Source organism: Eublepharis macularius, chromosome 2 (genome assembly GCF_028583425.1).
Source record: "Eublepharis macularius isolate TG4126 chromosome 2, MPM_Emac_v1.0, whole genome shotgun sequence".
In the NCBI taxonomy this organism is placed as follows: domain Eukaryota; kingdom Metazoa; phylum Chordata; class Lepidosauria; order Squamata; family Eublepharidae; genus Eublepharis; species Eublepharis macularius.
The window spans coordinates 201,460,964-201,476,046 of record NC_072791.1 but is presented as its reverse complement, the minus strand read 5'-3'; the positions used below and the strand labels follow the sequence as shown (position 1 = coordinate 201,476,046).

The 15,083-nt window shown below is 47.1% G+C and overlaps 1 protein-coding gene across 1 annotated transcript; it reads left to right on the top strand.

The window, feature by feature from the left end:
• Positions 1 to 9,211: 9,211 nt before the first annotated feature.
• ATP5MC3 (ATP synthase membrane subunit c locus 3) lies at positions 9,212 to 14,675 on the top strand. The gene is made up of 5 exons (XM_054972704.1): positions 9,212 to 9,290; positions 9,419 to 9,526; positions 11,115 to 11,192; positions 12,305 to 12,501; positions 14,433 to 14,675. Exons 2-5 carry the CDS (start codon positions 9,485 to 9,487, stop codon positions 14,545 to 14,547), a joined length of 432 nt encoding a protein of 143 aa, XP_054828679.1. The 5' UTR covers positions 9,212 to 9,290; positions 9,419 to 9,484; the 3' UTR covers positions 14,548 to 14,675.
• The last annotated feature ends 408 nt before the right edge of the window (positions 14,676 to 15,083 follow it).

The window sequence follows — 15,083 nt, the reverse complement described above, 5'->3', positions numbered from 1 at the left end:
TCGCGCACCTCAGCGACCGTTTCCTGCCCAAATGGTCACATGTCCTTCCAGCGACCAACGGCCCACTTCCCTCAGTTCTCCCTTGCCGCCGCTATCCAATACACATAGCCATAATCCTTAAAGACACCAATTTTTGTTACAGGTATCATATTCAATATCATTCTGCATTGGAATTCACAGTGGGGCAGGAGGGAGGGATGTGTGTCAGCACAGAAGAACTCGATGAACATAAGTTACAGGTATGTCAACCCTGTTTTCATCTTCGTTCTTCTGTGCCTCCACACATGGGAGAGTACCAAGCTTCACAAAATAAGGAAGGTGGGGTGAAATCCAACTCAATTTTATTATATAACTCCAGTCCTAGTACCAGGACCAAGAAATAAACAAAGTATTGTTCATTAACATTTTACTTGCTCAATAAATATATACACATATATACATATATATACACAGTGTCATCATCAGTTATTACAATAATACCCTCCAGCATCTCTTTAGGCAAACAGGGAGTGAAGGACAGCCTTGGCTACAGAAACATCCTGCTCTGCATTAACATCCATAGCATAGTGCTTAATGAATGTGTCAGCAGAGGACCACGTAGCTGATTTACAGATATTTACCAGAGGCACACCCCTGATAAGTGCTGAAGAGGCTGCCTGAGACCGCGTGGAATGGGCTCTGACCTGCAGTGGGCAACCCACCCCAGCTAGAGTATAGGCCTTACTAATGGCCGACACAATCCACCGTGACAGGGTCTGTTAAGACGCCCTGTGACCCTTGTCCTTGGTTCCAAAACAGACAAACAAGTGAGGGCCCTTACGGAATTCCCTTGTCCTATCTAAGTAGAAAGCCAAGGCCCTCTTTAAATCTAAGGTATGAAGGGCCCTTTCCCCTTTGGAAGATGGCTGTGGAAAAAACGCAGGCAGCGTAATATCCTGCGACAGGTGAAAGGCAGACACCACCTTTGGCAGGAACTTGAGGCATGGCCGCAGGACCACCCTATTCTTATGGAATAGAAGGAAGGGCGGGTCAGCCCTAAGCGCTGACAACTCACTAACTCTCCTGGCAGATGTTACAGCCACCAAAAACGCCACCTTGTAGGACAACAAGTCCAAAGGGCATGTGGCTAACGGCTCAAATGGAGGCAACATAAGCCTCGATAGCACCAGGGATAGAGACCATTGAGGCACTGGAGGTGACACAGGGGGATAGAGATTAAACATCCCTTTCAGGAACTGTCGAGATTTACAGTGTGAGAACACTGTGCTGCCGTCTACCCGATCATGAAAAGCGGAAACAGCTGCAAGATGGACCTTAAGGGAGGTAACCATCAAACCTTGGTCCCTCAACTGGCATAGAAAGTCAAATATGAGCCCCAGGGGGCTACTGGCAGGCACCACTCCTTTAGCAAGTGCCCAAGCCTCAAACCTACGCCACTTAGCCTCATAGGACCGTCTAGTGGACGGCTTCCTAGCGTTCAGCAAGACCTCTTGCACCTGATCAGTGAACCCTACAGGCGGGGTAGGATCCGCCAGGCAGACAGGTGCAACTTGTTGGGTTCGTGGTGGAGTAGGTTCCCGTTCCGCAGGAGATCCTGCCGGGGAGGCAGACTCACATATGTCCGACTGGACATCTGCAGCAACTTGGGGAACCATAGTTGTCTCAGCCAGAAGGGTGCCACCAGGATGCAATCTGCATTGTCGCTTTCTATCTTGCCCAGCACCTTCGGTATTAGTGGGAATGGTGGAAATATATAGTGCAACCTGTGGGTCCACGTAAACTGGAAGGCATCCCCAATAGAGAGGGGGTCGCTCCCTGCCCTCAAGCAAAATATCTGGGCCTTGGTGTTTGCCGAAGTCGCGAACAAATCTATGTCCGGCTGGCCCCACAGTCGGAAGATCGGCCCAATGTACTCTGCGCCCACTTCCCACTCATGGTCCAACAATTGCACCCTGCTCAGGGCATCTGCTCGAACATTGTCTGACCCCGCTACGTGTATAGCCCAAAGCATCACACCATTTAGGATCGCCCATTGCCAAACGAGCGTGGCCTCCCTGCAGAGAGTCATAGATGCTGTGCCCCCTTGCTGGTTTATGTAATAAATGGCAGTCGTGTTGTCCGTCTGCACCAACACCTGACGATACTGTAGGAGTGCTGTAAAGGACACAAGTGCAAAACGAATAGCTCGTAACTCAAGTACATGAATGTGCAAGTTCTTTTCCCGTTCTGTCCAAACATCCTGTACACATGCAGTACCACAGTAAGCGCCCCATCCCTGCAGGGACACATCAGTGGTCACTGTAACCTCAGTATGCTGGTAACCAAACAGGGTCCCTTTAAACAAGTTGTCATCTGACACCCACCAGTCAAGGGAGGATAGAATAGCCCTAGGTATGGACAACTTGAGAGACGGAGGATGACGTAAGGCGTCATACCTCCTCACGAACCAATTCTGAAGCAGGCGCATCCGGAGTCTAGCAAAGGGGACCACAGAGGTGGCTGCTGCCATATGACCCAATAAACATTGGATGGTGCAAACGGATTGGAACCGGTTCCTTTTAAACATGGATACCAGACCCTTCAGGGACTTGGCCCTCTCAAGGGGGAGCAGTGCTTTACCCTCTACAGAGTCTAAATTTGCACCAATATAGGAGACCTTATAGCTGGGCACCAGTTTAGATTTTTCAAAATTTACCAGAAACCCCAAGCGTTTGCAAGTGCTCAGTACTAACTCTACATCTTGCAACAGCTTAGCCTCCGAATCAGCCACGACAAGCCAGTCATCGAGGTAGGGGAAGATGGTACAGCCCTCCTCCCGAAGGAAGGAGACCACAGGAGCCACACACTTGGTAAATACCCGTGGCGCCGTGGATAGACCGAAGGGAAGCACCTTATAACGGAACACCCTTCTCTGGTAAACGAAGCTCAGGTATTTCCTGTGCTCCTCTCGTATTCCTACATGGAAATAGGCGTCCTTCAAATCAAGGACGGCAAACCAATCCCCTTTCTTTAGCAAGGTGATCACAGCTGACAGCGTGACCATTTTGAACTTAGTCACCCTTAGAAAGGCATTAAGGCCCCTTAAATCTAGAATGGGGCGTAGACCCCCATCCTTCTTGGGGACTAAGAAGAACCGAGAGAAGAAGCCTCTCACAGACCCGTCACAGGTCACCTCTTCTACAGCACCCTTGGCCAAGAGCGACACTATTTCTGCATCCAGCTCTGCCATAGTATTATTAACAGCCATCAGAGGTGAGCTACACCTAGGCAGTTCTAAGAATTCCAGCCCGTATCCCTCATCAACGATCGTTAAGACCCATGAGTCAGATGTTATTGACTCCCAGTCAGACAGGAACGGCTTCAGCCTGTCTGAGAAGTTCAAGGATGCGGCTGGACCATCCCGTCAGTACTGCCGCCCAGGCCCTTGCTGATCCTTCTGCTGGGCCGGGGGTTGAGGCGTGCGGGGCTTAAAGGGCCTACGCCTCCTGGGCTGCTGCGCAGGACCGAAGTGGCACTGAGGGTAGGCAGGGTATTGGTGGTAATAGGGTCGCTGCTGGTACCTGCCCTGATAGTGGTACGGATTGTACCTTGCAGCCTACCGAGGCCTGGAAGCAGGCTTGTCCATCGAGGTCAATCCTAACGACCGTGCAGTCTGCCTGTCCTCTTTCTTTTTCTTCAACGCCTCATCAGTGGTCATGGAGAACAAAGAATCCCCTTCAAAGGGCAGGCCTTCGATCCTTGACCTCACTTCCAATGGGAGGGCCGTCGATTGCAGCCACAAGTGACGCCTGAGGACTACAGCCGAAGCCATTCCCCGTGCAGCAGTGTCGGCAGCATGGCTCCCAGCATTCATCTGCTGCTTAGAGAGATGGATGGCTTCTGTCTGCAGCAGGGACACCACCGCCTTCTTGTCAGCAGGCAAATCCCCGACGTAGGACGCCAGCTTCTCGCAGAGGTATAATTGATAGCCAGCCATGATAGTCTGGTAGTTGGCTATCCTGAGGCCCAAGGAGGAGATGGAATACTGGCACCTACCCATGGCATCGATCTTTCTACCCTCTTTGTCGGGGGGTACGGAAGAGGGGCCCGACCGACGAGGCTGGATCTCCTCAGCAACCAACGAGGAGGGTGGAGGGTGTTTCACCAAGGACTGCCAGGTGCCCTGCTTGATTTTATACATCCGTTCGATTCTTTTAGATGTAGCAGGTTGATCACAGGGCACCTTCCACACCTTCTCCACTATTTCTTCCACCCCCTCTAGCATGGGGAAACCAACCGTAGCAGGGTTGTCTCCGTAGATCCTTTGCAGGAGCTTGTCCTTGGCCTGAGGTGTCGCCGAGGAAATATCCATTTCCAGTGCCTGTGCCATCCGAGCCATCTGATCCGAGTAGATCCGAAGATCCTCGTAAGGGGAGCTGGTACTGGGCGCCACATTGTCGTCTGGGGACGGCTCCGACCACGACTCCGACCTGTAGTCCCCGACACTCTCAGCCTCCTCCTCATCGGAACCAAGTACCGACTCGTCTCCTCGATAGGGTGGAGGCAGCCAACCCTGCCTTGAGGTGGATGGCCTCGGTTCCGAATACTCGAACCCGGCAAGCGCCCCCTCCCATTGGCAGTGGTAGGCCGGAGGGATGTACGTGGCCTGACGATGGCGAGACTCCAGGGAGTGCCTGGTACCGACGCTCCCCACTTCAGAATGGCACCGACCGTGGACGGGAGCCGGCGGAGACTGGAGAGTAGCTGGAGCTGGTGATGGTCGGCTCCGACGGTGGGCAGACGGGCTCGGATCCACAACTGGGGAATGATCACTAGGGATCACGATGAAAGCCCCCGGATCCGGTACCTCTTCTGGAGCTGGTGAGTCCAGGTGAGGGGAAGGCGTGCGAGGAACCACCAGCACAGCTGGCTCAGTTGAAGCCCGACGTGGTGACCGAGAACGCCGACGCTTAGCCTTCTTTGGTTTTTTCGAAGGAGGCTCAGAAGAGGCCCTTGGAACTGAAGCCCTTTCGGTGGTTGGCCTCTTGGTAGAGCTTGGTCTCGGATCCGACACCTTCTGAGGGGTCGACTTCCTGGCGGCGAGCTGATGTCTCGGCGCCACACCAGTCGTCGGGTCCGCCAATGGTATCGGATCCGCGCTCCTCGGTTCCAACTCCGACTCCCTCGGATCCGATCAAGCCGACGAAATGCTTCGGGGCGGTCTCACCGACCCCTGCGATGGAGAGGCCGCTCTCAACGCCGCAGCACTCGTCGGCCGAGATTTCGACGCTGACTTTGCTGATGCCACTGAGCCTGCTCTTGAATGCCGTTCAGCAGAGGGGCTAGGGCTGGCCTTGGGGGATGGCAATGGAGTACCCTCGGACATAACTTTCCGCCACAAGGAGGAATTCAGACGGGCCTGACGTTCCTGCCGGGCCTTGTGGGTAAATTTCTGGCAGATCTTACATACACGTTGTAGGTCTCCCCCAGAAAAAACAGACACAGATCATGGCCATTGGTCTGGGCCATTTTTGTGTGGCACTGAATACAGTGCTTAAATAAAGCTTTTGAGGCCATACTAGGATTAGGCAAAAAGCGTCGTCAAACAGTCCGAGGTTATATTTACCAAGTCCAGTCAAGATCCAAATCAGTCAGAAGAAGAATAGTCAAGTCCGAAATCCGAAGTCAATACCAAATAAGCAATCACGAAGCAATAAAGCACGGAGCTGCGAAGCAAAAAACGTTCTCTCCAAGCGGCGGCAAGAAGAGAACTGAGGGAAGGGGCCGTTGGTCGCTGGAAGGACATGTGACCGTTTGGGCGGGAAACGGTCGCTGAGGCGCGCGACAAACGGCCCCTTCGGAACTATAGAAGCGTTAAAGAATTCTCCGGCAGCTGGCCTGCGCCTGCGCAGTCCCCATGTGTGGAGGCACAGAAGAACGAAGATGAACATGATGGTATCTAATGCCATCGGCTCGCTACCAATTGAATAGATTTCCACCTTATGCCTTCTGCAATAAAGGCAGTAGAGTTTTCACTTTCTTCAAGGGCAGCCCCAGGCAAAGAACTTTGGTAAATTGGTAAGCTGATAAGTTACCCAATGCATGAATTAGTATGGCAAGGCTTTGTCCATCCAGAAAGAGATGGCTACAGTAATAGGTTGAAATAATATACTCCTGGCCTCATTCTCAACCTTCTGTTTAACAAGAAAAGCTGAATCTGGGAGTACTTCCAATCAGTGCTTTTTTTCCTAAAAAAATGTTTAGGGGTACTCTCAGTTGGACTCAAGAAAATCACCATTTTATAGTTCAAATCGGAAAAAAAAATGCAGTCAATGGACAAAATTACCAAGAACATGCATTACCTCATATTACACAGCTCACAATAACTTTCATCAGTAAAACACCACACTACTTAACAGATTAAACACTTGCTTCCATCTGAGACTCAGGAAACACCGTGAAAGGAAATGACGTCAGAAGACTGTCGGTGATGAGAATTATGGGTATCAATAGGCCAACCAAGCCTCTCTATAGTGACACGTGTGCACAACCAAAGTGTTTCGGTATAGACAAACTCTTTGTGCAAAACATACACAAATACACAAATTGGTCGCCGCCATCGGGGTAGCAACAAGACTGACCAATCACCGTGCTAGATTCCAACTACCAGAGCTCCAAGTGGCTTAGAGAAGACTTGTTTGTATTTGTTTGCACCCTAATGATCACTGATTATGCCAGCGATCTCGGTGGCGTGTTCAGTGCTCAAAGACGTTCCATTTTTTGTAAGACGAACAGCGCTCCTAGTGAGTTTAAATATAACTAAACATCTTTGTTGCCGACGTATGCTACATAAAACTTAACAAATCACATAAATATCCATAATACGTTTGGAGTTGGTTTAGCGGGAATTCCAACATTTAAAAATTTTTACTTTCTCCCGTTAGATTCACAAAATGTTTAGGGGTATGCGTACCCCTGCGTACCCCCAGAAAAAAAAACACTGCCTCCAATCTTCTAACCCAATAAAGTAGAAATATTATTTCCAGGATCCAGGAATTCTCCAGCTGCATTATCTCTAGCTTGTCTGGATTCAGTTTTACTCGGGTGTTTGGAGATGTGAAGAGTGTGTGTGATAAGACTCAGTACTGTAAGGAAGACTCACAACAAATCTGATTATGCCATACAGCCTAGTTAACACCCAAGTTAAGAAAATATCGGCACAAGTATTATGTGAAAACACAACTGGTTCAACTGAAGGCTTTTCTGCCATCCAGATTATTTGTATCAAATTACCAATAGCTTCATTCTAAACTGGTGAACCTTCAAAGTGTGCACTCAGTCCCATCTCCCAGGAAACAACATTCTACAGAAACTCTATACGCACATTACAGAGAACATGTGTAAATCCTGCATGTGTGTGTATACATTTGTTTGTAAGGAAGAGGCAACATGTGTGCTCACTTTAAAAATAAAGCTGGGCACCAGTACTCGGATAAATATTGGGCTCAAACTGCACATTAAGTACATGTTGAATGTAACTATTGACAGACACACACGCACCCCTTCACCTTCCCACTCTGAAGCAGATTTCCCCACCAAATTCCACATTTGCCTGTGTTGACTGAGCAGCCTCAAGTAGTGTGTCTGTCTTTGTGTTTTTAACATTTGTGTACCACCCTGATAAGCAGTTATAATTTTGGCTTTTTAGCCCAGCCCAGAAACTTGATGGGGGGCGCGGAAAGCAGGAACCCTCTTCCTCTGTATTGGAAATGGCTCTGGAGACTGTATATCGTTCAAAAGAAACAACAGGCAAGGATGAAATAAGGGCAGTCAGGGAATGAAAAGAGCTGAGATAAAAAATGTTGGTAGAACAGGATATTCTTTAAGTCACGGGCAAAGCAGTTTTCTAGAAGTTTAGTTTCTATATTCTTAATCCTTAACAGTGAGAGGTGTTTTGTTTAATATTTTGGTTACTGCAAAAATGTTTCTTCACAAAGTTCCCATTTACCACTCAGGTTTCCTGATATTAGTTCAAAACTGTTTTCCCTTTACAATGGACCCAGGGTCCTCCTCAGCGCCAAACTCCCTTTAGACACTGGACAGGAATTAATCTTCTTCTCTTAAGAAGAATGAACCCTTCTTCACTTGGCTTGAATGGGAGTCTCCACTTACTACCCAATCACCCTTGCCAAAAACATACTCCCAGTTCTAGCATGACTGTGTAAATGACTTCAGCTTGTGGCTTTTAAACTAGAATTCTTCCTCAAGCCAATGATGTTACAGTTAGGGCAAAGGATTTATTTTTTCTCACTTCAGAGGGGAACCTGTCTGACCTTCCCTGTCAGACTCACTCACAAGTTCTACTGAACTCCAAAACCTGTCAGCAACAAACTCTCCTCCTGAAGGCTGGTTCTGACTGGCCAATCAGAGAGAAGGGAGAAGCCTGTCAATCATTCTCTCATTCCAGGCACTTGTTAACTCCTTCCCTTCCAGCTCTCTGATTACTGCACTAAGGGAACCTTCTTTGAAGTGCATTCTGTCACAGTAACATATGCATTACTGAACCCTTGTGCAAAGAAAAATCATGTGTATGCTGTACGTAGATGGTGCCCCATCTACATACACATGTTCGGTATAATGTGCACGAAGATACACCTATATTGTTAAGGACAATACAAGGGGTTTTTTTCTTCTGAAAGTTGTTCTCTTAGTAAATAAAAGGACAAGTGGGGTGAGGGGGGGGCATAAACACACACAGGTATCTCTGTACACCTATTCTTTGGCAAGGCACATGCAAAATTGCCACATGGCCCAGCAAGACTCTTCATGACAAGCAGATCTTCCACAATGAAAGTTTGGGGGTGAGGATGTGGAAAAATGAAATTGCCCCTGTTGAATGCCTGCCTTCCATGCTAAGTACACGGTATCCATGATAGCAGCAACTTTATTGGGGGCTGTAGAAAAATGAAGCTGCTCCTGTTGAATGTCTGCCTTCCATGCTAAGTGCACGGGATGCATCACAGGAACAACAACGAGGTATCAAGTAAAAAGACATACTTTACTAAATTCCAGCCTATAAAGACTTCTCGAACTCTCTCCTCCACCCTTCCCCATTATCCTCGCTCCCTTTTTCTCCTTCGCCCCGTCTGTACTGCCAACGTTGCTACAAAGTGACCTTGGGAAGCGTTCCTCCACCCCCTCCCGTCCCCTCCTCTTCCTCCAGCATCCGGGCACCCGCCGTACAAAGCGTCGTCACTGCGCCTGCGCCAGGAGCCCGCAGTCCCTTCGACCTCTACAGCAGCCGCTGCCGGGTAAGTACCGGGCCGGGGTTGGCTGGGGGGCTGCCCCGCATCCGTCCCCATCGGCGCGCCTCTCCTTCCTGCTGGGCTCGGGAGCGGCGCCTCGGCCGCGCCTCAGACTCTCCTTTGTTTCCCCGCAGCGAGCCAGGAGGCCCAACCCGCACCCGCCCGGCAGCAGCAGCAGCAGAAGCCGCAGCCCTACCACCATGTTCGCCTGTGTCAAGCTGGCCGCCGGCTCGCCTGCCTTGGTGAGCGGGGGGACGCTGCTGTGGGGCAGCCGCGCTTCTCTTGCAAGGGGGGGGGGTGCTTTTGTGGGGAGGGGCGCGTCCCCTCCGCTTGCTCCCCCCCTCCCTCGTTTTCTTCTCCCGCCCTTGCCGCCTCCTTCGGCTTGGGCGCGGAGGGCTGTTCGGTTCCTCGGCGAGGACGCAGTCGTGCCTTTTCTTTGCTGCAAAATAACGACCTGCAGGTTGTGCCTTCCCTGGGAGGCCTGGCGGTTGTAGGTTTTGCTGCAAGTCCTTTCCCGCCCTACCCAAGCGCTGCAAAGATGGCTTGATTTACCCTTCCTCCTACTCTGCCGCAAACGACGGCCTCTTTTATTTCTTGTTTGCTCTCTCCCCACCTTAGTAAAAATTCAAGTAGGCCTCCTGGCAGAGTTGGTGGGGTTGATCTCCTCCAACGTGCAGAGGCTGGAGTAGAAATCTGTGACCTTTACCGTGAAGGCAAGCCAAGGACATGTGAACAGGCCGCGGCCGGGCCGGGCTTCTCTTTCTCATTCATTCATTGGGCCTTCGTTAGCTTGTGCGGTTTGCTGCTTGGCTTGTTTGTGCCCGTTGGAAGCAACTGAGCCCGAAGCGCTGTACCATTTGGAGAAGGGATTTTCTTTAGAGGAGAGGGTTATTTTCTTTTTATTTTATTTGCATCGTTGATCGTTTGCCCTTCTCAGTGAGACTCGAGGCGGCTTGCACGATTCGCTCTGAGGCGGGTCAGAGTGGCTTAAATGAAAATTTGATAGACTTGTTCTGTTCCTAGTTAAGGGTACTGCTGGACCTTTTCTTTTCTTTTGCAAAATAAAGAATTGCAGGATTGGTTGTAACCTGAAGGTCATCCAGACTAGTTCTTATGTAGTAGAACTGGGGTATGGTGACCCATGTTGCTTCATGTGTCATGTTCCACTGGCAAGGACATGGGGCTTTTTTAGCAGTGTTAAAGTGTAAGCAGTACAAAGTGTAAGTAAAGCACCAACATACTTAAGGGTTTGCTTGGAAATGTTGGAGGGCAAATCAGGATTATAGTCTGCTCTGGGGAATTCCTTTCCCTTCCCACTCCAATATGTAATCTCTCTTGGGAAACTAAAAAAAAGTCTGTTTCCCAAGAGAGAATTTTGGTGTCACTCCTTGTTTCAAATCTCTTACGGGAATGCAGAGACATAAGCGAACGTCGTGATTTGTTTTAAACATGCTTGCCCCCGTCAAAAACAAAATATGCCTATAAATGGTGCAGTTTTTACTTCCTGTTAGATCGAGAAGTTAGAGCTAATGTATAGAAAAGCAGTGTTTTTGTAAACCCATATATGCCCATATTGAATAGCAGGCTTCGGGTCTTAATGACTTACAGGTTGACATTAACAGTGGCTTGTATAGATAAACAGTCTAAAGGTGAATATGACCTCTTAGCAAACGCTGTTGTCTTATGCCATCGAAACGTTTGGTGTAGCAAAGATTGCGGTCTCTGGATGGAATGACTCTCCTATGATTGGGTAAAGAATGTCACTGTTCTTGGAAAACTACACGATCTGTGGTAGTATCTTGGTTACCTAATGCTTTTAACTCCTTCCAGGTGCGTGCGGGGTCAAGAATCCTGTACAGACCAATCTCTGCATCTGTGTTGTCTAGGCCGGAAGTCAGGACTGCTGAGGTACCTTTAAACAATTCTGTAGCTTCCCAAGCAATCTGGTGAGCTTGTGTGTTCTTGTTCTAGTTACCACAATCCACAGCAAAATATCAAATTCTACCTCTGGTCAAGGCATGATGCCTTATGTTGAAAAGCTAATTTGAGGGGGGGCAGGGACAAAACCTGACATATTTCGCTTATTTAGACAATATATTGCTATAATAAACATGTCGCTGATGATAAAAACAAGTTGGTTGTATTAATAACCTAGCTTGTCTCCAAAAGACTTGGACTTACTCGTATCTGGTTGCCTTTTTGTGTGTGCTGTCAAGTTGCAGCAACCTATGGCAACTCTGTAGGGTTTTCAAAGCAAAAAGATGTTCAGAGGTGGTTTGCCATTGCCTGCCTCTGCATAGCAACCCTGGTCTTTGGAGGTCTCCCATCCAAATACTGACCAGGGTTAATCTTTGTAAACATGGATTTATTTACCGTATGGCATTGTTTATTGAAATGTCCTTGATATTGACTGTGCTGATCTCACACTATGTAATACGCCTTGAGTCTCAGTGAGAAAGGCGGACTATAAATATATAAAGAAACCCTGCTCATCTTCTGAGATATGATGAGATTTGGATTCCTAGGTGGCCTTAAGGAACAAACACCTAAGTTTCTACATATCTCCTGGCCACTTAAATGAAAAGCTATTTCTTAAAGCCTCCTACAGACTAGAGAATTACCATCAGTTTCCATAATGGCAGATGCTATAGAAAAACATGAAGACATCATATGAAGGAAATAGCGTCCTTTTGGTTTCTGCAGGGCATCTAGGATAATTTTTATTTATTTGCATTTATGTTGATATAAATGATCACCATAAAGATTTATGGCCATTATTGTGACTGACTTTTTAAATTTCCTATTTGTGGACTTAATTGCTTTTGGGTCAGTTTTTCAAGGTGACCCTGAATACCTGAAAGAAGTTGGGATGGAGTTTAAGTCCTTTCATTGTTGACCAACTAAGACATCTTACTTTCTTGTAGCGTGCCTGTGACTTCCATAATACAACTTTGTAGCTCTCCTGCAACTTCGGACTTCCACACACTAAACTTAATCTTCTTCTCTGACTCTGTTTGAAGGGCAACACAACTTTCCTTACCGGACCTCAGGATCCTATCAGTCCATTTGCACTAAGGAAGTTTCAAACTAGTGCCGTTAGCAGGGACATTGATACGGCTGCCAAATTTATTGGTGCTGGTGCTGCCACAGTCGGAGTGGCTGGTTCTGGTGCTGGTATTGGAACAGTCTTCGGGAGTCTAATCATAGGCTATGCCAGGTAAACCCATCTGACTGTCTGTATCATCTGGATGAATGCATGTTGTAATTTAGTACTCAAGCACTTAATTGTTCCTGATACCAGTGGAGTTCTGGTCACCTGTACTTCACTGTACAGTTCTGGTCACCTGCACCCCATCAGTGCTGCCTTTCCTGGCCCTGATGGAAAAAGAATTACACAGGGCTGTGGCAGTTCCATCAGTTTGCCCCTTCTCTTACAGATATTGGTGCTTTGGGATGAGATGGAGGAAGGAAGGTATTGCTTACCTGGGGACAATTCCCTTACTTTCCTCTATGAAGCTTGGTAAATCTTAAAATAGGTCTGCGTAGAAGTGCATCCCATTTTTATTCTCTGGGGCTTACACTTTGGAAAGTGCTCATAAGGATTGCACTGTAAATCCCAGACCACTGTCAAAAACCTTGGGTCTTGCATAAAGTACATTATGGCTGATTCTGCACACGTTGGATAATGCACTTTCAATACATTTTATCAATCGTTTGAGGTGGATTTTTTGTTCCGCACACAAAAAATCCGTTCCAAATGATCTATAAAGAGGATTGGAAGTGCATTATCCAACGTGTGCGGAATCACTATATAGTAACCTATTGCATTTATTAAGGTTTAGATATTTGGTTGGATCCATCCAGATTTTTGCTTACTCTCCTCATGCTTACCCTTCTTATTACAGCCCCTGCCCACAAGGCTTTTTTCCCATGCAGGTTCTTTGATTCCCCCCCCCTTTTTTTTTTTAGTTTTTATGGTGATCAAAGTGTCTCGCTTCTCTTTTCACCAAGCAGAACAGCTGTTTGGATCCAACCCCATTGGCAGCAATGAATGATGTCAGCTGCTTTGGGCTTCCATTGGGGAGAAAAGTGGGTTATAAATGGAATAATTTTTAAACTCTTCCAGTTTTATATGGAGAGAGTCTTCATACCTTGAGGCTTCCCCTCAAATGTTTTAAATAAAAAAAATTATAATATTCTCTGTACACATGCAAGTAGGAATAATTGGTGGGTGTAATGTATTTACTATGTTTTATAGGTTAGGGTCCATACAGAAGAAAAAAAGGCTGGGAATACTGAGAAACTTGAAATACTGGGAATACTCTTGAACACAATCTAAGTCTGGGAAAATGAGCTACTGAGTAACAGTGGCACTACTTAGTCTTAAGAAAATGCCTAGGAGTTGGATCTCATCAGCTTTTCCACTTAGTCTCACCCAGTTTCTCGCCCTCTCCCCCAATTCCACATGGTTTTTGTCCATGCAGTTAGAAAGGACCCTCTTTTTAACGATCAGCAGAAAAGTTGGTTAGATCCAGTTCTGTGTTTTATGCTTCCAAGTTCTCTTGATTTTGCATGGACATAATAGTGAAACATGTCAGCACCTTTGTCTACATCTGTATCCAAAATTGTAGGCAAGCACTGCATGAGGAAATTAAGTAGGAACCACAGTTCCATTTAAAAGGGGACAAGAGGAGAGTGATCAGCTTCTTTGCAAGACACTCTTGAGTACAAGTAGAAGAGTAGGCTATAGATCTGTTAAGTGTAACCATCGTCTCCTACTTCCTCAGATTTCAGTGGTTTTAAAGTGCTTTGAGGTTTACCATTTTGTCTCAAGCTTCTTCATATTGAAGCTGTATCCTTTGCATGGCTACCATGTACTCTCCGCTCCATTTCCCACTTTTTCTAGGAAGTGCTTGATTGTTGCAATTGTAATCTGGTCCATAAACTGTCATGGCTCTGTTATCAGCCCTGCACAGTGCATCTAATTAAGCACAAACGCAATTGTTTTGCTATGTGACTTAAAGGTTTCTTGGGCGTTTCATAGTGTAGTTGCTGAAATCTATAAACAGATTCATTCCGTTCGAAAAATCAATGTTCCTTTTACCATTTATACATTGAAATGGCTCATCTCTTGATTTTCTGTTCTAGAAATCCTTCTCTGAAGCAGCAGTTATTCTCGTATGCTATTTTGGGATTTGCCCTGTCTGAAGCCATGGGTCTCTTCTGTCTGATGGTTGCTTTCCTGATCTTGTTTGCCATGTGAAGAGAACTGCTAAACTGGCATTACTGAACTACGAATGTGATTCCGTGTACTCGGGCTCAGAAATTGTTTATCATGGAAACGTATGCTTCTTCCAAAGCAGATTAATTAAAGATGGTAACGAGTTTAAACTTGGGCTATGGCGTCTAATTGGCTTCTTTTTTTCCTCCCTTTGACTGGTAGGGCATGATCTGTCCAGAGAGTTCTGCTTCTGTTTAGCTTCAGAAGCTTTTGCATTCCAGTTTAGGAACCTTCTGTGCTGGTAAACTTTAATGGAACAGTATTGTATGTGTTGGCAGCTCATCCTGGGCATATATAGCTTAGCTTATTCATGGGTGGCCTTAAACTTCACTGCCACACAGTGGGCCTGGCAGTCAAAGCTATAAATAATGTTCCAGGTAAGACAAATCTAAGCTAATTTCTACCATGACCATTGGTGGTCTGGATTTCTCTTTTAAAAAGTAACACTTTCCCGAACAGAGTGCTGAACACTTTGCTTTAAGGAAATCTGTTTCCCCAAGCACTGTAATACACTTAAT

Excerpts from the sequence above, each read along its gene's own strand:
- ATP5MC3 (XM_054972704.1), top strand. The coding sequence starts at position 9,485 with ATGTTCGCCTGTGTCAAGCTGGCCGCCGGCTCGCCTGCCTTG. Across the intron at positions 9,527-11,114 it reads CCGCCGGCTCGCCTGCCTTG|GTGCGTGCGGGGTCAAGAAT; the intron begins GTGAGCGGGGGG and ends AACTCCTTCCAG. Across the intron at positions 11,193-12,304 it reads CGGAAGTCAGGACTGCTGAG|GGCAACACAACTTTCCTTAC; the intron begins GTACCTTTAAAC and ends CTCTGTTTGAAG.